At 41.3% G+C, this 27,974-nt stretch overlaps 1 protein-coding gene across 2 annotated transcripts in view; it reads right to left on the bottom strand.

The window, feature by feature from the left end:
- The window catches only part of fus (fusilli), a 465,574-nt gene that overhangs the window by 163,184 nt on the left and 274,416 nt on the right, over positions 1-27,974 (bottom strand). For both annotated transcript variants that reach the window (XM_067149673.2, XM_067149674.2), the window contains exon 5: positions 21,799-21,853. In XM_067149673.2, coding sequence (XP_067005774.1) covers positions 21,799-21,853 — 55 coding nt within the window. The remainder of the gene's footprint in view (positions 1-21,798; positions 21,854-27,974) is intronic.

The following is a 27,974-nucleotide window of genomic DNA, read 5'->3' as shown; positions in this document are numbered from 1 at the left end:
ACAAGAGCAATACTGTTTTCTTAACGTGGAATGACCTATAGTACACAGACCTGACTGTAGCGGATTTTTCATATTTCAGCTCGCATTTTTTAGCAAGCAAGTTAACAGTGTAACTGGAGTCGATAACATAGAGGCGATAAACAAGGAACCTCAAGAAGTACCAGTAATGTTACTGCTTGTACTACTACATTTTTCGGAGAAGCCGAGGTGCCGCAGTAGTTCTTTTCGAGGCATTAACTCTACGGCGGGGACCGTCTGAGCCGCGTTACTCCCACTCTCGTCTACTGGAACGACGTTTTCAGCCACAGAAGGAGAAGGAAGACTTCTATGACGTGATTTACATTCAATTACTGTGAGGGGAATGGTACTTAACTGAACAGTACTGTGTGACGTATTGCGATAATGTGGCTTACAGACTGCCGATATCGTAGTTACAGCGTTATCTGATTACAAGTAGCGAACGAGCGCTATTGGAGCCTACATACTATTACTTTATCACCATTATTACAAATAGCTGTAAGAGGAAAACAAGACAAAAAAAAACTTCAGGTTAGAAAGAAATAGCTAGGAATGGTTGCGGAAGCAAGGAGAGATTGAAGGAACTTACCCGGTGGTGGTCGTGCTGGTGATTATTGTTTTAAGAGGAAATACAACTGCGCGAAATTGGATTTAACGACAGAAGTCAGGTACGATTTACACTATGATGACACACCTAATTGGCAGTCATGATTTTTAGGGCACAGAAGGGTATGTACAGGTACTTTAAGGAAGGACACTCCAGGGACCATTAGTGAACAAGGGGAGTGTAACGCTAGTTTCTCCGCAAAGAATCACTGGCTGCTAGTGGACCCCAGCACGAACCGACTGAGTATGATACATGCTGTTAAAACAATAATGCACACTCTTCTCTTAGATAAGACTCATGGTAAATCAATTAGTAAGGTTCTAAGAAACCCACAAACGTGAAGAAACAAATACACATTCCTCTTTCATGTTACACTGCACACACTTTGCTTTGCAGTACACTACAACAGTCTTCTCCAAGTTTTCTGGTTTAAATGTGTGGCGTTTTTTGAAATTAGCTTCAATGCGGAGAATGATCTCGACATCTACGAACGTACTTTAATTCGGGAGCGAGTGTAAATCCACATTATCTGTTGGCCTATCAGCCAAATATTTCTTTGTAGCTACTCTCATGTCGCAGTTCGGATTTCGTTTAAAGACATCACGATATTTTGTGTAAATACGGATTCCGAGGTTTCCTGGAATAGCATCCATTTCACACTTCACGTTCTCCATAATGTCCAGCGAATCGCGAACGCAATCAACGTGTTTCTAGCTTTTTGACTGATTTTGGTATGATCCGAAAGTACGTCCTGATAAGTGCCAGTTCCCTTTGAACAGTTTCATTGCCGAAAGAGTTCATGGCATTTATTACTTCACATTTTGTTGAAGCTGGCTTGTAGAACACATTAAAAGATTCATAATAAACGTTGAAAACATGCACAATAAGTCTGAAATTTGAAATGGATGCACTAATCTCAAATATATGCAAATGTGCGTAATTAAACTTAATAATCGGTCCAATTTCACCTTCAAACGCACTCCCTTGGTTTTGGAGGTCTAAATATCGGGAAACAAACCCGTTGTATAATGATGAGATGACTTATACAAGGCACGAGTATTCTAGTCAATAGTATGCAAAGATACTGGGTTATACAGTCATCTTGGAACCGGAGCAGTGGCTGAGAGCTGCGCCTGTTCTTGCTTTCGCGCAGGATTTTGTTCATGTTTGTGAAGTGAGAAAAAATCGATGATGATTATGATGATGATGATAAGCCTAATTATTCTATTTCAGCCGGTCTGAGTAGTTCAGATGGTTGAGGCACTGACTTTCTGAAACAACTTGGTAGGTTCGATCCTGGCTCAGTCCGGTGGTATTTGAAGGTACTCAAATAAGTCAGTCTCGTGTCGGGAGATTTACTGGCACGTAAAAGAACTCCTGCGGGACTAAATTCCGGCACCTCGACGTGTCCAAAATCCGTAAATGTAGTTACTGGGACGTAAAAATATTACTATTATTATTATTATTATTATTATTATTATTATTATTATTATTATTATTATTATTATTCCACATAGAATGTTCACTTATGATTCGTACGTCCGTACAGAATCAAAAAATTCCCAGGTATTAGAGTTCCAATTCGTGGGACGCTTCAAAGATTATTTTATAAATTTCATGAAATACTAATTATACGTAGAGAAGGCGACATACAGTGCTAACAAAAGAAAATTTTGGGAACATTGGACAACGCCTTATCCTAAGCAGTGTTTCTCAGGAAATGGTTCCGTACAAAGGACTACGAAGTTACCCAATCTTTTTGAAGAAAAAAAAAAGGGTTGCTTTAAGGCAGAAACAGGTTAGACTTAAACCAGGATTAGGCAAATTGATCCCAAGCTCATTCTCTTGTCAGACCAGTCGAAACTCTCGGCTGTTAACTGCAGCTGGTAGTGGAGGTGACAAACATTTACAAAACAATACATGGATAGACGGTAACCACAGTTTCATAATTCTAAAAATACAACAAAAATAAATAACAATGCGTATTTCCAACAACAATATAATCAAAGTAATTAAGGTTTCTGCTGATATATTCCAAATGAACGGATAGCTGCTATGGTGATAGGATTCCAGCAAGGTGGACTGTGACCTACCCAAGTGACTATCATGGGAGATTGCTGATAAAAATGACGGCTATTGGATTAGACAAATGAAAGGCTCAATGGACAGCAGAAAACGGAACGCTGCGGGACCCCCTCTTAATCATTACAGGATCAGACAATATTTCACCTACTCTAATTCTCTGAGTTCTATCATTGTAGAAATGTGACCACCGATTCAATCACTCTTTTGCCTTCATTTTCGTCCGTAATCTCCCATCATCTACCCTATCACAAGCCTTGGATAGGTCAATAGCGATTCAGTTCATTTGAGCTCCGGAATCCAAAATATCGGCTATATCTTGCTGGAATCCTACAAGTTGATCTTCAGTGGAATAACCTTTTCTGAAGCCGAACTGCCTTCTATCAAACGAGTTAATAATTTCGCAAACATGTCTAATACAATCTGACTGGCCCATAATTATCCCCTTTACGATTGTCAGCCTTCCCCTTCCACACTGCGGCCACTACTGTAATTCTCCATTTTGTTCATGCAAACGTATCTCAGATATGGTACTCATTTCGTAAATGTCTTTATGATCATAGGTAAATTTCAGTATTAGTCGCCTCCTCTACATATTGCTGACTGTGTTCCTCGCTGTCCTTCAGTGTGCTACGCACAGAGTTGGGCCTGCTGTTTTTCTCCGCCACAATACAGAGTCCCCTGTGCATTGCTCCTGCTTTATTTTCGTTTCGAAATCCACTCACTCCAATTTTTTCAGTAGCAATGTATACAGTAGACCCTACAATAGTAATTGTTGCTATCTCCTTGCATTCGGGAGATACTGGGTTCGATCCACATTGTCGGCATCAGACCTATCTGTGTCGGTGCGACGTAAAGCAAAATTGTAAAAGACAAGTAACTGTTGCGTACTCGTATTCGTCGCTGAGCAAAGGAAACCTCGTCAGAGCAAGTTCTGTTCTCTTTACTAGACAGAGTAGTGTAGCGACCGTACTGGTGCCAAGGATTTTGGGGGTACGCCAACCAAAAAGTTTGAATAACAATGCCTTAACTATTTCTTTCCAATCTGCTCTTCTTTGCTAAACTCTTTATTTACCTATCACAATAAAATGGGTCCTTATCGCATAGGCCCTACTCGTTTTTACACTTAACAACTGTTTCCGATCTCATAGGATGTATACATTTTTATTGACCATTTTCCATTGAACATAATCCAAATGTATATTTTCATATTATTTCTTTGAGAAGACGCAGGTGTAAGGACCGTGGGAGTAAGTGGGAACTAAGTAGGATGTAAAGCACAGGGTCAACAACATCTGTAGCAGATAGTTCTATCTTTGAAATTAAGCTGCTGCTTTGTCGGTTTTTTGTCACAGACAGACCGACGTAGGTGTACAAGTGATTTAGACCAATTCATTTTCTATTAGTATCCTCTGTTAGTTGCGTTCAGTTCAACTGGAAACTTGGCGAACGTTTCGGATTTAAATTAAACGAATACGGATTAGAAACGCAGAGCAATGAGGAAGGTCTACGACGTTACCACTAGAACATCTCAGTCAACGTCCTCTCTAAGAGGAAGGCCAATAAATTCTTGTTTCGATCACTTACAATCTCCCTTGTGGACATACAGTAATAAAAGGAATCGTTCCGTTGTACAATGTTGAAAACTTAAAACTACTACATGAACTAAAATACCGAGGATTTTTGCAGATGCTACTGTTACCACTTTACATCTCCAACAGTTGTATTCAGGGTGGTAGCTTCAAGGAAACCCGTCCTGCAGGACTGCAATGTCTGTTTAGCGTTAACGAGAGCTGATGTTGGAAGACGTGTTAAAATCTTCATGTTTCCTCAGAGATGGCAAACTCCTCTGTGATCAAATTTCGGAAAAGACTGCTTAACCGCGAGTTTTAAACTTGGAAATCATAGCGGGGAGAGGTAAGCGGATCCTGAGCCTAATAAGTGGAAATACTTGGAGACAAAATATGATGGCTTCAGTTCCCGGAAGCCCTGCTGAGTTAACGACTTCTAGGTGATCCTTGTTTGGTGTCGAGAGGTTTTTCCATGTATATCTAGCAAGAGTGGGAGTGGGTGAATGCAAGTGATGCTCCAGTTAGAACCACGGCTGCCCGGAGACTAGAACCCTGGCTCACGTCTTAAGGACAGGTCATACAGAACTCACGTCACGACACTGCAAGGTGATAGACAGGTGTAACTGTCGATCCCAATTTAAGACCTGAACAGGATACAGAGGTACGTCAAGAAAAGAAAGTCTGTCTTAGAGATGAGTAGTGGTGCTGAAGAACTCTTAAATTCCCCTCTCAATCCGAATATTTGAGTTATAACTCCTGATAGTGAGTTGTTCCGGGCTACATTCGATAGAAGGCAGTTTTGTAAATAAAAATCGAATGCGAAATTATTGATTTTCTGTTTTAAATCATACAAGTATGTAACGGCAAGTGATGTGTCCGACGTCGGTCCAGGGTATGTAGTCCGATTTAAAACATCTTTTGTGGAAGACTGAACGCAGAGATTAATTTATAAATCGATCGGGAAGCTAACTCAGATTCAAAATATCGCAGATGCGTTCAAAAACAGTCGAGAAAATTGCATGGAAAACAATTTAGAACTCCAAGAAAAGGAAGTTGAGAACAGATGTACAAGTAGAACAGAGCCCTTCCGAACTTTCTGACTACGTAAGTGGAAGTTTGTTATTATAGTTTCAATAATAACAGTGCTTTAGAAACATAATCAACAAAATCAAATTTTCTGAGGACAAACCACCTAAAAAGAAGCCCAACCGGATAATCTCTGAGGAGAGAAAAATACGAAGCGAGAGAATGAAAAGGTTCTGGGAAGAGAAGAGAAGAAAGGCCAACAAGCCTTAAGTTCTATGCGGTCCACAGTTGGCCAAATTCGGAAGAAGAAGAAGAAGAAGAAGAAGAAGAAGAAGAACAGTGCACCAAATTAATAGGAAATGGTCACCAGGCAAGTGGCTGTGTCATTTGGACTACGTAGCTATCAGCTTGCATTCGGGAGATAGTGGGTTCGAACCCCACTGTCGGTACCAGTAACCCGTGGTCTTCCATTTTCACACCAGCTAAATGCACGGGCTGTACCTGAAGTAAGGCCACAGCCGCCTCATTCCCACTCCTAGTCGTTTCCTACACCATAAGATCTATCTGTGTCGGTGCGACGTAAAGCAAATTGTAATATATATATATATATATATATATATACTCTGTTGTAAAGGTTCAATTTCAATTATACTTTGACAAATTGGATTGAAATTCGATTAATTAAATGCATTTGGTTAACCGTTCAGAAAATTTAAGTCAACGGACAGCGGACAACTGGCGCTCTTTCTTCGAGCGAGGTTTTTGTACGAACGTTCGCGTTGAAGGTTGATGCAGGAACATCCAGCTGCACTCGTTATCGTGGTGCTCTCAGTCATATCCGACCGCCTTGCCATAGTCCTTGCTTTGTTTTTCTGCCACCAATAATCCATGCGTTGATCATAATGGCGAAATATGCGCCTTTGTCATATTTCAGAAGAAATAAAAATAATTCCGGAAGGAACTATATTTTTAACTGTCATTAAAAATGAAAATACCTTCACAGAACTCGGGAAATTTCACACTAAGCTGGATTTATTAAAAACCAAAATTGGAAACCGACTGACACTTGATACGATCAATCGTTTTGATGTTTTGTGTTAAGATCAAAGGGGATGCGAAATCTTGAAGTGCACGACATTGAAGAGGATGTAACTATACATTATCCCGAAAGTGAACAATAAAATACGTGTCTCTTTTTTAACACTGGTAAAAATCTCTAATTTTAAGGACTATGCAGGTGTAGTTGCGACCTCTCAGTCAATGTGACCTTTAAATGCTATTGAGTGATCCTATTGCCCTATCCCTCCAACTATCTGCATTTGGCATCTATTATATTTTCACAGAATCACAAGAAATGTCCTTTAAGATTTGCTTAAGAGTGGTTTTCTTTTACGTAGAAACAACAAATGTTATGTAACAGAGAAGTGATAAAAAGTAGTTCATAGTGAAAACTCACCCATAGCAGCCATCTCGTTACTAATTCGTCGAAACGGAACTCGTCAGAAACACTCTTCTAGATTCACAGGTAACAGTGCGACACCACTGCAGGTGACTACCGCCTATCATACTTCGTCATAAATCAACCGCAACGCTCGCCTACTGCGCATACTTAACACAAATGAAAATACTAATTGTTCCACAGTACCGCATCGGTGTCCAGCTTGGGTGACAATGACTCATTCATAGTCCTCTGCAAAGGAACTTGAGACTTCGCCTGGATCCTGTTACAGACTTCCAAAGCCATGTATATGTTGACATTTGAAAGACATGGATACGTACAGCTATTAACCCACAAAAACACATCAAAGTATATGCACCTCTCCGTCCTTTAAAATCTACACGTCATTCTTCCACACAATATGACAACATTTATTCAAACACCGATTTTTGAAATATTTGTTGTTTGTGCTTCTTTAAAGGGGCCTAACATCTAAGTCACCGGCCCTTTCAAATATTTAGTTACGTTAAAGTACTAACAATCTTAACTGTGTAACAAATTATGGAATTTCAGAAGGCAATGTACTCGGGCATAAGATTTGTATTTTCTTGAACCGAAGGACACTCTCTCCTGGCTGAAAGCTGAAAAAATAAGAATCCTCCACACCGAGACACTAATATTTCGACTGCTGAACCTCAATACCTATCCAGTGTTGCCAACACTTGACGACGAAAAGTACCTAACACTGACTGCCAACATTTGGAGTAGCTTCCTTGTAAATCACAACACAGCGTAGGATCGATCTCACACACACACACACACACACACACACACACACACACACACACACACACACACACACCCACACACATATATATACTGTAACAGCTGATTTGTTTTAAATGATACCAAACTCACTTAAAAATATACCTTATCCTCCTAAACTGCATCCCTTCCTCTTCGGGTGTCCGATGATATTTCTGATGACCAGTAAGCCACACACACTTGTTCCAACAAATTCTACAACTTCCGACAGGATCTCAAAAGAAAGACATTTCCCGCATGGCTTATGCTCAAACCAGCTGACGAGGTGCTGTTGGTTTTTGATTTTTAGTTTCTTTTTAACGATGTTATAGTAAACGTGGCTCAACTTGTGTATTTGAATGAGACAAAGTTGGAACGAAAAGACAGACCCATTCTAAATTTGAATTTTCTACTGCCGCGATTTGATACTAAATACATTCTGGACAGAAGTCATTCGTGGAGGACTAGTTTACCAACTTCCACTGATTTTGAGTTTTGTCAATACTCCTCCTGTGATAGGATTTTTGAACTATTTTCAAGACTTCATTCATTGTAACATTTCTCGGAAATTTTCGCGACGGCAGGCAGCCGATTCAGAATTTCAATAACTAACTTTTTTTGTAAAATTTACATACCTGTCTCAACATTTTCTTTGCTGTCGTGTGACAAATTGAAATGTTTCATTTCATTCTCAACTGAATAACCACGATGTTAGGAAGACGAACATGTAAGAAGGATCAATACGGATTTTGTTTTCTTTACAATCTGCACCAACGATGGGATAGGTGTGGGAAGGAAGCGGTCGTGGTCTTAATTAAGGTACAGCTCCAGGACATCGTCAGCGCTGCCGACAGTGAGGTTCTAACCCACTATCTCCCGAATTCAAGCTCAACGCTGCGCGGCCAACTCGTTCTGTACAGGGATGTTTAATTACTTTTATGGTCATTAATATTTCATTAAAATAGCAGTTTTCAACTCTCTAACTACAGTGAAAATAATAAAAATCAAGTCCAAAATGAATACCGCTAGAAATGGCCAATTTAGGAAAGGAAAGTAGCCAAAACTGGGCCATATAGTGACTAACTTTTTTTCCGTGGGCATAACTCCAGATGAACTTCAACCCTTGCGGTACCCTTTAATCCCTCGTCACTTTACAACTTCTCTCTTTCCCTGCATCCGAACAAGCGGAGCGGCCTTGTGTAAAATACGTAAACAGCTTGTGAGATTGTATGTGCGGTCAAGTGCCACTTGCAAAGGCACGAATAAATAAATAAATAGCACGCAAAATTTGTCTCATGTTCACGTGAAAGGTAAAATGAAAGTTCCTTATTGCCAGTCACTGTGGTTGTGGTGAGCTTCCACGATGGCAAGTACACATCACTTGTTGCTGTCACAGCAAACTCTGCGTGTTCACGTACAACCACAAATAATAAAAGTTTCTTACCTGAATTATGTGAAGCGTAATCCACTAGGTACGTTTGAAAAGAAGAGAAAACAAGTGATGAGTTGAAACAAACACACACAAGACGAAGGCGCTCGCCACACTGCTAGATGATTCCCTCGACAAGAGGGAGAGAACATAAAAAAGGCTCGTTACTGATAACACAAGCATGAGGAGTGGTTGCTAGCCAAATACTTGCGTAACGTGGCAGCCTATCACTAACCAGGCGACGTCACGTCACAGCACAGTCCACCTGTTGAGCGGCGTGGCACACGTTGTTCTTACCTGCGCTCCCGTCCATCACTATTACTATTGTATTGCATAAAAATAACAGTTTGCTTTTATATGCTAAGGGGAATAAAGACAAGCGATTACTTGAAGAGAAATTATCTACTTGATCAGGTAGCTAAATTGTCCAGCACTCCCTTACTTTGATAGAATCAAGACAAGTATTTATGTACAACACACCCCGCCACGAAAATGAACTAAATCCATAAAAATGCCAACACTTAAATAAAAAAGATATCTAAAGGGGATATCTATCTCAGTTTCGACAGAGCAGACCCAAAGTTTTGTTAGTCAATCGAAGTACATGAAACAAGAGGGCGGCTTAGAGGCATTTCTTCGTTTTCTGGAAGATACTGGATTCCACGACAGCGTGTCCACCTTAGGTTATGAAGGTGATAAATGTGCAACTGAAATGAGCTAATCACAAGTGCAGCCTGTATAGTTCCCGGCATCGATGATCGTGATAATAATGGCCCAGTTGTCGGATCTACTATCGGCTAAACACCGAATACTTGCCAACATCGTAGGACACCTGCTGAGTCAAGAGCCTGAGGGCGAACAACTGCAAGTGGATACTTTACTGTTAAACTTTTCCACTAAAGTATTTACTAATCAGCTTACGTGTTGAGTGCTCAGCCTCAGAGCTCTTCCATCACCTGCACTGCTGACAGAAATGATAAGCGAGTCGATCATCAGTGATCTATTACCCCAGGTGGCAGATTCCCTTTTTTCTTAAACATTTTCAAAGAGCTTGGATATTTATCGAACATTCCCTTTGATAAGTTATTTCAATCCCTTACTCCTCATCCTATAAATGAATATTTTCCCCAATGTATCCGCTTAAATTCCAACTTTACCTTCATACTTTTTAAAGCTCCACTCAAGCCAACTGTTCATAGACAGCTCGAAATATACCATACATCAAATCAACAAAGGTCCGACACTATACAGTGTGATTCAGCAGCCCCTTCCAATATAGTTTGGTGCAACCCAACTAACGAGCACATGGTTCCCCTGCAGGCGTACTCTATGCTCACGTACAGGCCGTACTGTAGCTCTGATGACGTCCGACCTGTGCAATGCAAGGACATTCTACGTCTCTACCTTGTAATTATGAAATATTCGCAAATGTATTAATATAACAGGTGAGATCATTAACACCTGTAATCGCATGTCATTTTAGGAGAAGTGTGATCTACGCGGCCCAAGCTCGTCAATGTACCCAATAAATACAGGAATGATTATGTATTAATACAAAAAAGACAACAAACGTACACTAATAATAATAGACCGTTTCCGTACCTCCAGATGGCCATAAATACAGTAGCTTTCTAGTTTTTTTTTTTTTCTTGTACTTCTGGCACTATCCTTCAGATCCTTCCTTCCCCACAATAGGCCATGTTTCCCAAATATCGATGCTGTGACCAGCAGGATCTGTTAGTTACTTCCCACATTCACGGAAATTGCCGAAGAATAATTTCTTAATTATTACTTCTAACACCTACCAGCAATAGAATAATTTCTAAAATGTACAATGTATGCATAAAAATGTTAACATCATTTAACAGAAGGTTACAATTCTACATGCTTACACCGTTTTGCTTTTACTCGCATTAATTTTTGGGAGAAAAAGCAGCGCGTACTCAAAATTACTAACCCAAGAAATAACCATATGTAGTTTTATGCTTGTTCTGTATCAGCAATATAACGCCCTGCTGTAACAAGAAAGTCAAAAGCAGAACTCGTCATCAGCTCGGAAAAATGAGTGAAACATACTCCTTTATTCTTCGTGACAGATAATTTTTCGGTTGGGTTTTCATTTTTCACAAAGATATCCTGACTTCATACGAAGAAAATGAAAATATTAGTGTATATTTTCTTGCATAGTTGTATTTTCGCCGTAGTTCGCACACGTCCTAGCATTGTGGCAACTGCGAACTTTCACACACTGTATTTAAATTCACTTCTTTATATGTTTTACCCACCAGGGTTAATTTTTCCCTCGGACTCAGCGAGGGATCCCACCTCTACCGCCTCAAGGGCAGTGTCCTGGAGCTTCAGACTCTGGGTCGGGGATACAATTGGGGAGAATGATCAGTACCTCGCCTAGGCTGCCTCACCTGCTATACTGAACAGGGGCCTTGCGGGGGATGGGAAGATTGGAAGGGATAGACAAGGAAGAGGGAAGGAAGCGGCCGTGGCCTTAAGTTAGGTACCATCCCGGCATTTGCCTGGAGGAGAAGTGGGAAACCACGGAAAACCAAATTCTACGATGGCTGAGGTGGGAATCGAACCCATCTCTACTCAGTAGACCTCCCAAGGCTGAGTGGACCCCGTTCCAGTCCTCGTACCAATTTTCAAATTTCGTGGCAGAATCGGGAATCGAACCCGGACCTCCGGGGGGGGGGGAGCTAATAACACTAACTACTACACGACAGAGGCGGACGTATTTAAATTGACAACACATATTTCCACAAAAAAAAGTGTTAATACGATAACAATTAAATGAATAAATTCCACGAGAAGTATTACGCCCTTGAATTTATATCGCCCACCACTATGAGGTCTCATTATCTCAATAACAGTCGTTTACGTAAATCCTGAGGTGATGAATTTAAAAAACAAACATGTAATATGTCTTTCAAAAGTCACAATTATCCAAAGAATGCTCCCAAGCCTTATGAATTACATTCACAGTCACGAGCGAGACATCGGGAAGTGCAGACGTGTGAGTAAGACGAGGTGCGCAATATGGGAATAACGCTACAGCATGGTGCAAGGAAGGTGGACCTGAGAGAGGGAGAGAAATTAGTGGTTATAAAGGACGGTTGGAGATTATGTTGTGTGCGGCGGTGATTGCGACAATGCTGGTGGTAGGGGGTATAGAAATGAACCCGGGGCCAAACCAGGGACCGTTCGGATGGGAGGAACTTGAAGAGATCAAGAGAGTGGTGAAGGAAGCGAGTAAAGGAGATGAAATAAAGGAAATGATGCAGGAACACCAGGCAAACCAAACGCAGGAGATGAAGGACTTAAAAAATTTTATAAAAGAAGAAATTGGTGGGCTAAATGGTAAGGTAGTGGAGATAGAAGATTAGTTGGGGAGCTTGAAAAAGAAGGTGGTGGTACTGGAAGAGGAATTGACAGCAATGAAGAGAGAAGTGAGGTTAGCGAAGAGCGAATCAGCAAGAAAAAATGTGTTTGTGTATGGTGTACCTGAGGAAGGAACAGAATCAAAAGTGGAATTAGTATTGAAAGTGGTGAACATAGTTTCGAACAAAATGAAGATAAACTTTTCTGAAGTTGATATAGATGATATATATATAGAGTAGGAAGAAACAAGGGCCATAGGCCGGTGAAGTTAAGGCTAATTTCAACCCTGATGGCAGATATAATTCTTAGGAATGCTGGAAATCTAAAAGGATCGAACATTTATTTGAAAGCTGAGACAGAGAAAGAAGACAGGATGCGGTTGGATGTCTATAAGCGGCACATGTGGCGGGCTAGAGCTCAGGGATTGCGAACCAAGATTGTGGGGAGGTGTCTGGTAATTTCAGGCAGAAATTGGTCGCGATCGTGGACTCAGGAGGAACTGCTGAGGATGGAGAAATGTGAGGAGGAAATGAGTTGCAGAAATCGAGAGCAGGGCGACATCAGTATGGAGAAGGAAGAGAGAAGACGGGACTGCGGTGTCAGCGGTCAGGTGGCGGAGACAGCGGAGTCCTTGGTGAGTCAGAACAACCCAGGAAGGAGTGAATCAACAAGTAGGACACTAGACCGAATTGAAATGGATACAGGTAGTGAAGAGGTGACGGGAAGGGAAAGCAGTCAGGGTAGTGACTCAACCTCCCCGAATAAGAGAAATGCAGAAAGAAACCTGGAGAGAAAACAGGCGTTAAATAAGGCGAGATCGTTTTAAAAGATCTATGGGGTGGGAAAAAAGGCTCTGGCACGGAAAAGGGGAAGATTGGGGGGGAGAAGAAAGGGAGGGAAGGGGAGAGTGACGTGGTGGAGCCAAAAGGAAGAATTACGAGAAGTAAGGGGGGAAGTGGTGAAACGCAGAAGGATAGAGAGGGAGGGGGAGGAAATAAATAACTAGAGATGGCGATAGGGGTGCTGAATATTGAGGGGTTGATGGGGAAGTTAGGGAAAAGGGAAATTGTGGATCTAGTGAAAGATTTTGAGATAATTGCGCTAGTAGAGACGTGGTTAGGGAAAGGGGTTGAAATTACATGGGACGGTTATAGAGTAGTTAACGTGTTAAGAAAAAAAATAGGGAAGAGAGGCCGAAACCCAGGGGGCATAGTAGTTTTAATAAGAAATGAGGTAGCGGAATGGGTGGAGACGTTACAGACTGGGGAGAGTAAAAACGGGGAAGGGGGCAGCGGAAGCAATTTGTCTGGCACTGCTGTATAACCATCCGAGCGATTCAGTTTATGCTAATAATTTTTTTTTGATAAATTGATTGAAGAAATAAATACAATTAAAGGGATATATGTAGAAGATGGGATGGTCTTATTGGGGGATTGGAATGCGAGAGTGAGCAATAGGGTACCGGTGTACGGGAAAGAAGTAAAAGTAGAAGGGGAACTGCAAAGGAAGAGTAAGGATAATGTTGTAAATAGTTATGGAGAAAGGCTATTAGAGCTGTGTGCTATAGAACATTTATTTATTTTAAATGGGTGGATGAAGGGGGATAGTGTGGAAGATTTGACGTATATTACAACAAATGGAGGAAGTGTAGTGGATATAGGAATACGCTCAGAGATAGCGTTAAGGAGAATAATAAGTTTTGAGGTGTTAGAATGTGGGTTAACAGAACATATGCCTATCAAAATAAAATTGAGAACTTTGGTTGCTGATGAGAAGGGAAAGATGGAGGAAAGTAGGGAGAGATATAGGAATGGAGGATGGAAGTATCTATGGAATGACAATACTAAAGAGAAATTAGGACGGCGCTTGAAAGAGGAGGGAGATATATTAAGGGTAGGAATTGAAAGGGCGGCAGAAGGGAACGACATGGATAGCGTGGTAAAATTAATAGAACTCCCTGTATGGAGGGTGGGAAAGAAAGTAAGGAGGAGGGTAGAGGGAAAAAAGAATAACATGATGGATGGTTTGATGAAGAATGCAGGAGAAAACGTGAGGTTGTAATGAGAGCCCTAGCGGAGTTTAGGAAGGAGGGTGAGCAAGAAAAAAGGAATATTGTAAATTGAGAAGGGAATATAAGGAGGTATTGAATGAGAAGAAAAGAGGATGGAAGGAGGCGGAAGCTAATAAAATAGATAGATATCGTAGAGAGAAGAAATTTGAGAGGATATGGGAGGTAATAAACAAGATCAGAAGAACGAAACCGGTGGGGAAGGGGGATAAAATAGGAGAAAACGAGTGGCTTAGGCATTTTAACAGGCTTTTAGAAGGGGAGGGGAAATTGGGTAGAGAATTAGACAAGTCATATATAGGAAGTGAATTGGAGGTAGGCATTACAATTTTGGATGGGGAGATAACAAGCCAGGAGGTAATTAGAGTATTAAAAAATGCTAGACCCAAGGCTGCAGGAGGTGTGAACGATATTCCCAATAGTGTATGGAAGGAGGTTGGGGCAGATGAATCGATGTTGAGGGGGATCGTGAAGTTCTTTAATAGGTTGCTGGAAAAGGGGAAATTTCCTAGAGAATGGAGGAAGAGGGTATTATGCCCTATTTATAAAAATAAAGGAGCTAGGAGCGATCCTAACAACTATAGAGGAATTACGCTCTTAGACTCGTTGTCGAAGGTGTACACAGGGGTTTTGGCGAATAGGATAACAAGTTGGGCGGAACAGTATGGTAGGATATCTGAGTTCCAAAATGGATTTAGGAAAGGAAGGTACACAGTCGATAATGTTTGGATTCTGGACACTTTGATTACAAAGTATGTGAGGATAGCAGGGCGTAAATTATATGTAGCAGCGATTGATTTAGAAAAAGCCTTCGATACGGTCAGTAGGGAGGCGTTATTTTTGAGACTAAGGGAGGTTGGAATGTCGAAAAAAATGAGGGTGGCAATACAGACAATTTATGAGGAAGTGTTTGTGATGATTAAATTGCAGGATGGAAGGTTGAGTAAGTGTTTTGAATCGAAGAGTGGGGTGAGACAGGGGTGTAAACTATGCCCGATATTATTTATATTATTTATAAATAATATTTTAGAGGGTCATGGTGGAGAGGCATGGCAGTGCCCTTGGATAGGAAAAATGGAGGTTCCGGGGTTGTTACTTGCGGATGACCTATTGATTTTGGCGTTTACGGAAAGTGGGTTGCAAAAAGGGTTGGACAAGGTAGTTGAGTATACTAGGAAGTGGTCTCTCAAAGTAAATGCAAGGAAGACTCAGATAATGGTATGTAGGAAAAGGGGTGGGAGAAAGAATAAGGAAGTTTGGCGGCTAGACCAGGAAAAAATTAGACCAGGAGGAAAAATGGAGTATCTAGGTGTAATAATTAGTAAGAATGGTTCTTGGAAAAATCAGTGTAGGAACGCAAAATTCAAAGGTAGAGGAGCACTTGCGGTAGTGGGGGTTTTAGAGAAGAAATTCGCAGATGTTAAATACAAAATTCAGAAAACGGTGTTCAAATCACTGGTAATGGGCAAAATGCTATTTGGGTTCGAAGTATGGGGAATGGAGGAGGGCAGGGGTGAACTAAACCAGGTGGTGGCGAAATTTAGTAAGATTATGATGGACCTACCGAACTGTACAGCCAATGCCGGTGCCAGATTAGACTGTAAAGAATCGATAGAGGTTGAAATAGCTAAGGGGGTGTTTAAGTATTGGATTAGATTGGAGGAAGGGAAGGGCGGGGCATTAGTACAAGAAACGTTTAATTTTCAGAAAGGTATGACGAATGAAGGTTACTGGGTGAATAAGTGCAAAAATGGTTACAACAGGTTGGTTTGGGGGAAAATGGTGAGGCCTGGGGGGGGGGGTGGTAGGAATAAATGGGTATGGGAAAGGATAAAGGGAAGACTACTAGATATTTAAAGACAGAGCTTAATAGGGGAATGCAGAGAGAGAGTCTCTTTATCAGTATTAAATAAATTGGTGGAAGTAATAAACCCGAAAACGGAGTTTGAGGGTAGAAGGGATAAGAGAGGTTTGTATTGGTGGGTATTGGGTGTTCCGAGGAATAGGGGATGGGTAGGCAGGGAGAATAGTGATAGAAGTGTGTTATGTGGAGGGATGTGGGAGGATCTGCATATTTTTAATCAATGCCGAGCTTTGGAGGAGATAAAGATTAAACCACTAAGTAAGAAGGAGCTGGATTTGATAGGGGAAAGTTATAAGATGACATCTTGGTTATGTAGAGAGTGGGAGAAAGGAACGAATATAGCGAAATTCTTAAATGTGGCCAGAGCTAGATTTATAAAGAAACTGAGGGAGTAACAGGGGATGTGCAGATAATGTGGTTCTTGCCGAGGGTGGAAGGGGGAGGGCATTCTGCTCAGAGGAATGGATATCCGCCCTGAGCAGATGCAGGAAGGGGATGATATCAGAAAAGGGGGCTGTAGTGTTAGGGGAAAGGGGGTGAGCACCTTGCCCTGTGGAAAAGGTGATCCGCCTGGGGCAGGGTGTTGGGAAGTAGATAGGGAAGTAGTAGGATGGGAGGAGGAATATGAGAGCAGAGGTGTTTAAGAGAAGAGTTGGTAACAAGGGAAAGACTGAGAAAATTAGGTAAGAGTTGAGAATAGGGGAGGTTGAGTTGGCTTGAGGGTAGTGTGAATTTAAGAAGCTGTTATATAGTTTAAGTTTACCGTGGATGGTTGTAATGAAGCTTAGGTAAAAAAAAAAGTAGTGAGATGGTTGAGCGAACTAATGAACTTGGAATGAAGTACTATTTGTTTGTGTGTATATGAGGTGTAAAAAAAAGTATTTGTGTGAGGAGGGAGGATAAAGATGGTGTGTGTAATAGTAATTTAGATAGATTAAGGGGGGCTGTAGTTAAGGAGAAAATGTTGGCAGTATAAAAATTAAGTCTAACAGTTTGAGGCAAGTGTGGTGTTGTAGATTGTAAAGACTGAGTGAACTGATGGACTTAGAATGGAAACTGTCTGTTTGTGTGTAAGTGAAAAAAATTGTTGATGTTTAAGTCTTAAGTTCAAGAAGGTGAGATGTAGTGGGCGGGAATAGTGCGAGAGAGGAGAAGGTGGCGTTTCAAGGGAAGAGGGAGGGGTTGGGGCTTGACCCAACCCAAAGAAGCTACGCTTTAGCATGTCTGCACGGCAAGAAAAGAAAAAGAAGAGGGAAGGTAGTGAGCTGACAATGAACAGAGAAGGTGTGACGTATATAGCGGAAGTGTGTGACAAGCCATGTGATGGGTCTGGTTTCCGCCAAGCTGGCTTGTCACACATGGTAGGTAAGGAATACATTGTCAGCAGGTGTAGGTGAGAAATAAGATCAATTCTCACGTGGCGAGGCTGGTCCCTGCGATCAACGGGTTGGTGGGCATGTATTCCATACCAGGGCTGACGCAGAGACTAGTCTACTATTTTTTTGCTAGGGGAATGTAGTGCGGTGCTTCCTGCACGTTTGCCGGCTATCCGCGTGCGTGTGGGAGGACAGTGAGTAGATTTAGAGGTAAATAATTTAGCTAAGTAGTTTTAGGAGAGATGTAGTGCCTAGTGTTTGTTTGTTTGTTCTTTTAGTTTTTGGGTTTCGCTCTGTCTGTCTTTATTACCTGTAAAGCCGATGGTGTATTCTAGGGTAGGTAATAAAGATATGTATGTATGTATGTATGTATGTATGTATGTATGTATGTATGTATGTATGTGAATTACATTCACAAGTACAACAAGCAATTGATCAGCTGATGGGCTTGGCACGCCTTCTACAGTACGGCCTGTATATTACGAAGGCAGTGTCAGTGAGCACATTTTGCACACGATTCTGAACCCTAGCGAAATGTTATATCATCCGTTCGCCAAAATTGACGCCCTGACATCGTGTAGCAACGTCTTTTTACCATGTAACTATGTTAATGTGTCGTGTCTCGTGACCGGGTGTAACGAAGAGGGGAATCAATGCATAAAACTAGGCAACAGTGCAGTAATTAATGTCTTAAAACACCGAACCGGATGGCATATATACTACCAGCATGTTTCCAGCAGTGTAGCGTAGCGAATTTGGTGAGGCGTTCACCTAGCAATCGATAGAATGTGCCAGCGGCGGTTCGAATCCTACATGATTCAAACATTTTTTGCATAGCTATGATGTTTGAATACGTAAACATATACCCACGTTTGCCACCTTCAAACACTAGAATGACCCTAACATTAATATTGTGCCGTGCGCATATTCCACTGGTTAGGGCCCTAACGTACTGTAATCTCCGCGTCATTCGGCATGTTTCCACAGAGGAATACGTTGACATGCTCCTCATATATGGGAAGCAAGACAAAACGCGTGCGAGGCACTACGTCTGTACCAGGAACGGTATCCCGACAGGCGACACCCGGCTGCTACGACATTTCGCCTTGTTGAAAGACGCCTAAGGATAGCAAGCGTGATTTCCAACCAGCCACCAGTCCGCGATGGGCCTTTTACATCGGGTGAAACAGAAGAGGCCGTTCTGGATACCATCTTGAGTACACCAAGAGCTCCATGGGCGGTATTTTGAAGCTCGAATGGAGTTCTGTCGGTGGCTATTAGGCAGGCTGGACAATGATGCAGCATTCGTATAGCAAATCTTGTTCTCGGACGAATCGCACTTCCACAATAATGGGAACGCCAATCGCCATAACATGCACTACTGGAGTCCGGACAATCCTCACTGGGTGCAACAGGCGGCCCATCAAGTACGATGGGGAGTGAATATTTGGTGTGGAATCTTCGGGGATCGGCTGATTGGACCTTATTTCTTTGAGGGCCATTGGACAGGCCCACGCTACCTGCACTTTCTGCGTCAGAAACTCCCACTACTGCTGGAGGATGTGCCCTTGCACGATTGTTTGACGACGTTATTGCAACAGGATGGAGCTCCACCACATTCGACTTTGCCCGTTCGTAACCATCTGAACTAGGAACTGCCAGGAAATGGATAGGACGAGGAGGCCCTGTTTCTTGGCCCGCCAGATCACCGGATTTAACGCCGTTAGACTACTTCTTGTGGGGACATTTGAAGACGTCCTTTACACCCAAGCACCGGAAAACCCCGACCAGCTCCGGCAACTCATCACGGACGTCCGCCGAGCAATTAAATCTGGAATGCTTCAGCGTCTACCGGGCCCGAATGTGCTTAAACCAAAACGGTCATCGCATCGAGCATTTGCTGCGATAAAACATTGTCAGGGCAGTTGTGTTCCTATTATTTCCGGTCTGTATGTATCCGGCCTGCTAACTAATCGACCCTTCTTAGGGCCACAAACACATTCATTCACGCACAATTTGCATGAATTTACATTGCGTGCCTTACGTATTAAACAAATATTTCAAAAATTTGTAACGTTCGCCCCGGACTCGAAACTCCCACCTGACATGCAAGCCCGCTCCGCCACGCCTTTACCAACTGCACTACGGTTCCGTACGGCACACTAGGTGGTGTTTACTGCGGTCAAAATATCAATTTAGTGTTTCGGCGGAGTGTCAGCTTCATGTCTTCCAGTGTTTAATACGAGTATAACATTGCGGCGTCCTATCATGGTGAGGCGGTAAATACCAAGATATCCGGTTGTGTTGTCTGAGCTTACCGGCACGGCAGATGTTTTCAGGACGGAATGCATATTGTGGTTTGCATAGAACTACATTGGAAGGGGCGGCTGAATAGCGCTGCATAATTGCTTTAAGCAAATCAATTATCTGCAGCAAATGCTTCATTCCTTAGGAACATCTTCAGCCACACAACACTGCCCAGGCGAAAATACATAGAACCATCTTCTAAAAAAAACCATCCCAAAACAGCACGCTTGTTATGCTTAAAACAATTCAAAAAGATAAAATCAATTACAACATAGTGTGGAGTTTGATCCAGGGACACAGAAGTGTGACCGTGATCAAAGTAAGGAATACACATCCTCCTTGTCTTCACTAAAGGGATCTCAAGCACTGCAGCGATCATCATTAGCTGAGACAGGTGCATTAGCACCAAATCTTGTCGACAAGAATGGTACTGTACTGAGATTTAGCCGACAAACAAGATAACAGTATCTCCACGCTCTACAAACAAGTTAACATTTCTTACGTAATCTGATATCCACTGAACATCACATAAAACTAAATGTTCTAGCCCCCTGATACACGAGTACAAAATATCTATCACTTTGGGGTGTAACATTACTCAGAAACAAAGTAGCACGAATTAATTGCTGTATTCTCTTCACACACACACACACACACACACACACACACACACACACACCTATGAAAGTAAATCATTCCATACCAAAAATATCTATTTTTTTATTTTAGTCTTCATGCTCATAAACATTAACTTCATCCAATTTAAATGCCATAAAAATAATGTTTACATTTAATATTTGAAAGAAATGAACTAAAATGGTTTCACGCCAATGCAATGAATGATTTACAAAAGCAAACTGAATTTAAAAAATTCGAGCTACTTCATACAGTCAACGGTATTGTGTCTTGCGAACTCTTTCCTTCTTTGTACCTTTTTGTATTGTGTGTGAAAATTGTTTGATATTCCATAATAATATGATTTATTAGAGTATTTTTTTATAAAGTAGCGATTGTAATTTGTGTATTGGAAAATGAAGCATACTTTGACAGTGCTTGCAAAGTGATTAATGTAGGGTAATATAATAGGGCTTATATTGATGAAAATACGGTCATTCGTTCTTGTAATGGTCGGACGCACTGCCATTTCACAGTGAGACCTAACATTTCAGCCATCAAGTACCAGTAGTTGCTTTCCTGCTTATTTTGGAGTAATGACAACTGACTGGTTTGCTGGAGGGCAGTTCAGGCTCAACTTATAGCAGATATTTTAGACTGAGGTCAAATGAACAGTACCGCTTGATGGTCCAAAGGGAAGCAGCACAACAAGGGTAGTGTTATGAAAATGTTGCAAACTTTGGGGTGGGAAGACTTGGGAGTAAGGAGACGAGAAGCGACTCTTCACCTGGAACACAGTCATGAGAGGCAGAGACCATCTTAATTAAGACCCTGGCCTTCTTACCCCGTAAGACCTATCAGTGGATGAATAAGCTTGAGTTGAGCTTTTAAAAGTAGGAAAGATAAAGTTGGAATTCAAGAGGGCACAAGACGAGGAGTAAGGGAACAAGGCCAGGGAATATGCCACCTGGGCGACTTCTAAATGCAGATGATTGATTAGGGAAGTTTAACATTTGTAAGAGTTCTCATCTACTAACTGGCGACAGTACTACTTTGTACTTGTGTAGTAGGGGATAACGCAGGAAACGCAATCAGAGTTATGGGGTGGGGAGGGGAGTCATATTTCCTTTGTAGAGCAGAAATTTCGCATCTAGCCAATCGAATTTCAATCCATTTGGTAGTTATTCTTAATTTACTCACCATATTCCAGGTTCGAGCCTCAGATTGATCACTTCGGGATTATCAAACTTGTGACCTGTAAAAAAAAAGAGAAACCATGATATTACATAAACTTAAATGGTCAGTCTGTACTGCGATGGCCATACAGTACCCTGCTTCTGGAAGTCTCCGTTCAAACCAGAAGAAGTGTCAGTCGTAATTCTCTTCATTTCAACACAGTACATATGCCCTATCAACTTCCCCACGTTTCACAAATTACTGCCTTTCCAACACTGGTTTCGTGGTCCAGGATAAATGAAACTGCAAGAAAACCACTCAGAACTTGTAGTAAATCAAATTTCAGTTTTACTTGGAAGCGGCAAAAGATCTGAATGTTCCATCAACATATATTAATTTAGAACGCTGTAGAAGGAACAACCCACAGCCTAGCGACTCTTCACCTGGAACACATTCTGGAGAGGCGGAGGCCATCTTAATTAAGACCCTGGTCAATTCTTTCCCACTCCTAGGCCTTTCTTACTCCCATCGTCACCATAAGACCTATCTGTGTCAGTTTGACGTGAAGCAAATTTTAAAACAAAAATTCCTGTCCTGGCCGGGAAGCGAATCCCGGGGCCTGTGGGAAAGAGGCAGGCACGCTATCCCTATACCGGCTAATATTATTAAACACAGTTTTAAAAATAATTAAACAATACTACAGGATACAATTTGAAAAATTTAATTTCGTGTGGCTATTTCTAGCCGAGTGCAGCCCTTGTAAGGCAGACCCTCCGATGAGGGTGGGCGGCATCTGCCATGTGTAGGTAACTGCGTGTTATTGTGGTGGAGGATAGTGTTATGTGTCGTGTGTGAGTTGCAGGGATGTTGGGGACAGCACAAACACCCAGCCCCTGGGCCATTGGAATTAACCAATGAAGGTTAAAATCCCCGACCCGGCCGGGAATCGAACCCGGGACCCTCTGAACCGAAGGCCAGTACGCTGACCGTTCGGCCAACGAGTCGGACATTTGAAAAATTAAAACGTGAGATTTAATAAACGAACAAAACGTTTAAACATAGTGGTGAAATCTTTCAGGGCTCAAAAACACTTCAGTGCCCACTTCAAACGTAAACTGCCCATAGTTGGGCTTTCCAGATATGGGAACTAATGTGCTCCCTATTTCATTTATCTTTACCGGTTTTTATGAAAAAAATGAAAAATCCACAGCCTGTTTCCAGTCATTCGACCGCGTCAGCGATCTAGCAGCGAGAAGAGGAATTTTGCCGGCTGCAGAAACCTGTCGCACTCCTCTGGGGCAATGATTAATGACTGACAGATGAAATGAAATGATATTCGAGGATGTTGCTGGAATGAAAGATGACAGGGAAAACCGGAGTACTCTGAGAAAAACCTGTCCCGCCTTCGCTTTGTCCAGCACAAATGTCACATGAAGTGACAAGAATTTGAATCACGGAAGCCAACGGTGAGAACCCGGCGCGCTGCCGTCTGAGCCACGGAGGCTCTTACCGTTTTTGACAATGAATTCTAATTTGTTACGGATTTCGGGTTGGTCCGAAATGTTTTACACACTGACAGAAGATGTAATGTGAACCTAATGTCTACTGTTGATGGATACAACGCATGAAGACAGCAAATAGTTCTTTTCTTTGAAACAACTTCTTTATCTTTTACTCAATTTAAGAACGCTTGATTGAAATTATCTTTCGAGTTCACGTCTACGGTTTCTTTTCAACGACAGTTGATAATCCAGTACCGACAATCAGGATCAATGGATGATGATGATGATGATGTTGTTGTTTAAAGGGACTTAACATCTAGGTCATCGGCCCCTAATGGTACGAAATGAGACGGAATGTAATGATAACGTTTATAAGCCCAAAATTCATCCACTGAGCAGAATTCAAAACGTGATGATGAAGAGTGAATGGATGAATATGAATTTAAAATCATCAGCGAATCCAATTCACAACAGTGAAAGTTAAAAAGAATTCCAAAATGAATCCAGTGACTAGAATTCAAAAAGACAACGATGAACAATGATTATGAACTTGATCCGTCCCGCAACTATCTTAAGTACGGACTGTTTCCAAAGCACATGAAGGTAGGTGTTCCACACATTGTCGTATTGAAACAAGCACACCTATGCTGTTTCTCACATAGTGGTGTTCGACATATCGTCTACTAATCACAAACCTAGTGTGTACCTAACATAGTGGTACTACTCGCAACTAAAGGCGACCCATGGTGTTCCCTGCGTGATGGAACAAATCACATGTAGTCTCACGGTTCTTAATCATCCTTTGGTCGCCCCTTACAAGGGATATTGTGGGTGTACCGCATCCACCTTCATAATGAGGATTACACTACGAGGGAGTATTCTTTCTGTACACCAGAGAACATGGCGAGACTAGGTTGTCGCCAAGACTTCTTTCAGTGTTATCTGTAGAGAAAGACATAAAATGTGGACTTTAGTTTCGCCGATATCAGCATGCGCGTGATGGGGAGCCGTAAGGTCACAAAGGTTGGTAGTGTTATCCGCTCAGTGGCGAGACTAACAACAGATTACAACCACATACGGTCACAAATCTGTTCCTCCTGCTTCAGTGGAAGTTCGGGGTTCATAATTCATCAAATTGAACAAGTTATGGCTGGGAGTTCGTTACCGGGAATACAATGGATTACACATACAATTAACCAAATTTTAATAGGTATTAACTACTTTACCACTTTATCGTGTCGTTTGTTTGGACCATGTTTCTCGCCTCCAGGACAATCCACGGGGTCGAGTATGATGTAGCGAGTTATTACGACGGGATCAATCTCACCAGAGGAGTTACGAAGGCAGGGTATGCAACCCGATGACGGCGCACAGTCCCCATCCGACGGAAGAATCAAGAGCGCGTTATGCCCTCGCGGAGAGGTTTGGAATGTAATCCAGGTTTTTGGCATGCAATCTGCTGATACCACCTTTCCTACCCTGCCGGCCAACGATCAGTGTCAGACCATGGCGGGGCCACAAACACGTTCCCGTAGCTTGTCTCCACAATTATTTCTAGGTTTTCAAGCCGAAGAAAAAACGGGACATTATTTTAGATTTGGAATAATACGAACTGTTTTTTTTTCAATTCCATCTTCATTGTTAGCAGCAGCAATGAAGTGTCTTCAGTCCATGTCCAACTTATTTTTCAGCAGTTTTTGATTATTTTATTTCGGCATTACTCAGATCAAGTTACGTGCACAAGCGAGTTTGGATACTTCCAAGTCAAAGGGCGAATTGGTTCCGCTCCTATTCTGGTGAAAGCTAGAATAAGAAGAGGTCTCCTTTCCTGTTGTGCCGCTCATCGCTGGACACTTCGACGGGAAGAAAGAGGCTGTACAGGAAGTTAAGGAAAATAGAAGACAGGCATTAAAGCGATTTCTTAAACATAAAAGTAGGCTCTTATGTAAAAAAAGACGTATCAAGCACTAGACCTAACTGTTCATGAAAAACCTACATTCTCAATCCCAAGCGTGCGTGAAGGAAAATAGCATTTTGCCTAAATTCTCCCGTCTATTAACGACGCACGACAGCTTTAATCACTGATCGACGAGCTGCTCATTTGACCTGCGTAGTCGACTGCAACATGTCTGATTGTTAATGTAACATATTCACCTTTTTATTTCAAACTCAGCGTTATAGAATTCGCAATAGGATACATTTTCAAATGGGAAGTTGTTTGCAACATACACGGAAGATCAACTCACTGTAAAATTAAGAAAGAAAACTTGAAAAAAAGTGAAAATAAACAGTTTTTCTAAACGTTTCGGCGGTACCCTAATATTCTCGACATTTACGCGGACTTGAAGACAGAGAAGTGAATAAAGATCACGTCGGATATTGCCTTAATTTGCTCATGCATTCTATAACTCTGAATATTCTCAAACAGAAGACTTCTTGATCCAAATAAATTCGAACAAAACAGAGTATATTCGTACAATATTATAAAACTGATGATACACTCAATCCACTGCTATACGCGGTGGACTATAGATACACTTCACTTGTTTTCTAAGCTATATTGCAATGGGCTGATGAATTTCGCCATTACGGGAAACTTATTTTATGATTAATTTGTTTCTACGAAAGGCATACCGGTACTATAATGTTTTACACTTTATTTTTTCTGCCGAAATGAAGTACATTACACAAGAGTTGTTACGTCCACCTTCTGAACATAATCTTCTTGTAACTGTATGCACTTTTGCCTTCGATGTGTTGGTCTTTCCACACCTTCCTGAAACCATTCTTTCGGAGTGCTGCGTACCCATGTCTTGACAGCTGTGTCCAGTTCTGCAAAATCCGTTAAACACCAGATTGCGGGAATGTGGTACTGCTTCCAGCCACCTTAATTTACCTGTGCTCTAGATCTCTTCTCCTGGGTCAACTATCATTACTGTGTGCGTAGCATGGTCTTCGCTGCTTGCACGGAGAGTAGTGCCGTTAGCAAATTTTACTTGCATCCGGGAGATAGTGGCTTCGAACCCCACTGTTGGCAGCCCTGAAGATGGTTTTCCGTGGTTTCCGATTTTCATACCAGGCAAATGATGGGGCTGTACCTCAATTAAGACCAAGGCCGCTTCCCACTCCTAGGTCTTTCCTATCCCACTTTCGCCATAAGACCTATCTGTCGGTGCAACGTAAAGCAAGTTCTAAAAATAAAAGCAAATTTTAAATTATTAAAATTGATAATATTGCATAAAACCTCCTTGCAAATCTATGCATCCCAACACTCCAATAAACTATAACACTTAACTGGTATATATATTACTGTAACATTTTTATTGTAATATCAAGATTCTAATGTAACAATCAAACTACCCATCACTAAATAATTGAGCAGTTATCTGACAGTCGGTGATCACGTAATGGGATTTTAAAATAACTTAATTTGGTGTTTCATTTGCCAGAGTCAAAATGTGTGTTGATAATTCTCTCCGTCACGAAACTCTCAAGTGTTGCATATCTAAGAAATCGTATTTCGGAACATTAGGCTCAAATATTTCTGAAGGTACTGTATGTCATTTTGTATTATTTTACTCGCAATTGAGCGATAGAATGACAATGATGCTTATTTAAAATAAAATAATGTGGTTCCCCGTCAAACCGTACTCTATGCGAGGAGATGTGCAGCAGTGTCTAGGAAGTAAGGACGGAAAAACTCGTATTTCTTGGAATTGTTCAACAGGATCTGGCAACACTGGCTCCAGCCAGGTGATCAACAAGCGTTTGTCAATTCCCAGCTCGGTCTCGCATTACACGTTCATCCTCTATTTCCTTTGCCCTTATCTGCTTGGTGTAGTTAGCAGGCAGTTACTAGGAAGTGATCCTTAGACAATAATAATAAATCTAATAATAATAAATCTAATAATAATAATAATAATAATAATAATAATAATAATAATAGCCATTGAGTAAGGAAGTTTATTGGCATGAACCATCAACTATATACAGAGGACTAAAGAAAATCGTCCACTAATAATGTTGACTATTTATGAATAGTTAATACCCTATAAATATCTATCAAGTTTATTTGTCAACAATGTAAGTATATGCTGGTATGTATGAAGCATATGTGCGTATGTGCTAAATAGTACTTCTTTCATGTACATTGTACCCAAGAACCCAATTGTAAAATTGTGAATTACATATAATAATAAATTGGTAACAACAATTTGTTTAAAATATATTCTCTCATATTCTTAGGTCATTATTTGATCATTTTAAGCCATATTTTGTTCATATTTTTGTCATTTATTAGGTCATTAGCCTACTCTACTGTGAAACCAAGCACAGTACTTTCTTTCCAATCATCAAAATGTGTACCTCTGGCATACTATGTCACTTTACGATCCGAAATAAGGCTAAGTTACAATATCCAGGGCCGCGCCCATGAGCCTAAGAAACTTTCCAAAATGTTGGTAGGACTCTAGGAACTTGAAAATGAGAGTAATAAGCGGCTTAGTGCTTCCCACCTAGCTTTTTTTAAATTAGCAAATTTGTCGATGACTTCTTCCTAATCCGATTACACCTTGTCAAAGGTGAATGATCGTAAATAATGTTTATCCTTTCACCCGAGCAATTCGAAACAGGAGTACATAAATAAATCTTGAAAGCAATGACGACATCTTGATACGTCACGAGGATATTTAGCGATCA

The sequence above is a fragment of the Anabrus simplex genome, chromosome 6 (assembly GCF_040414725.1).
Source record: "Anabrus simplex isolate iqAnaSimp1 chromosome 6, ASM4041472v1, whole genome shotgun sequence".
Lineage (NCBI taxonomy): Eukaryota > Metazoa > Arthropoda > Insecta > Orthoptera > Tettigoniidae > Anabrus > Anabrus simplex.
The sequence above is the reverse complement of the archived record's forward strand: the minus strand, read 5'-3'. Positions and strand labels throughout refer to the sequence as shown.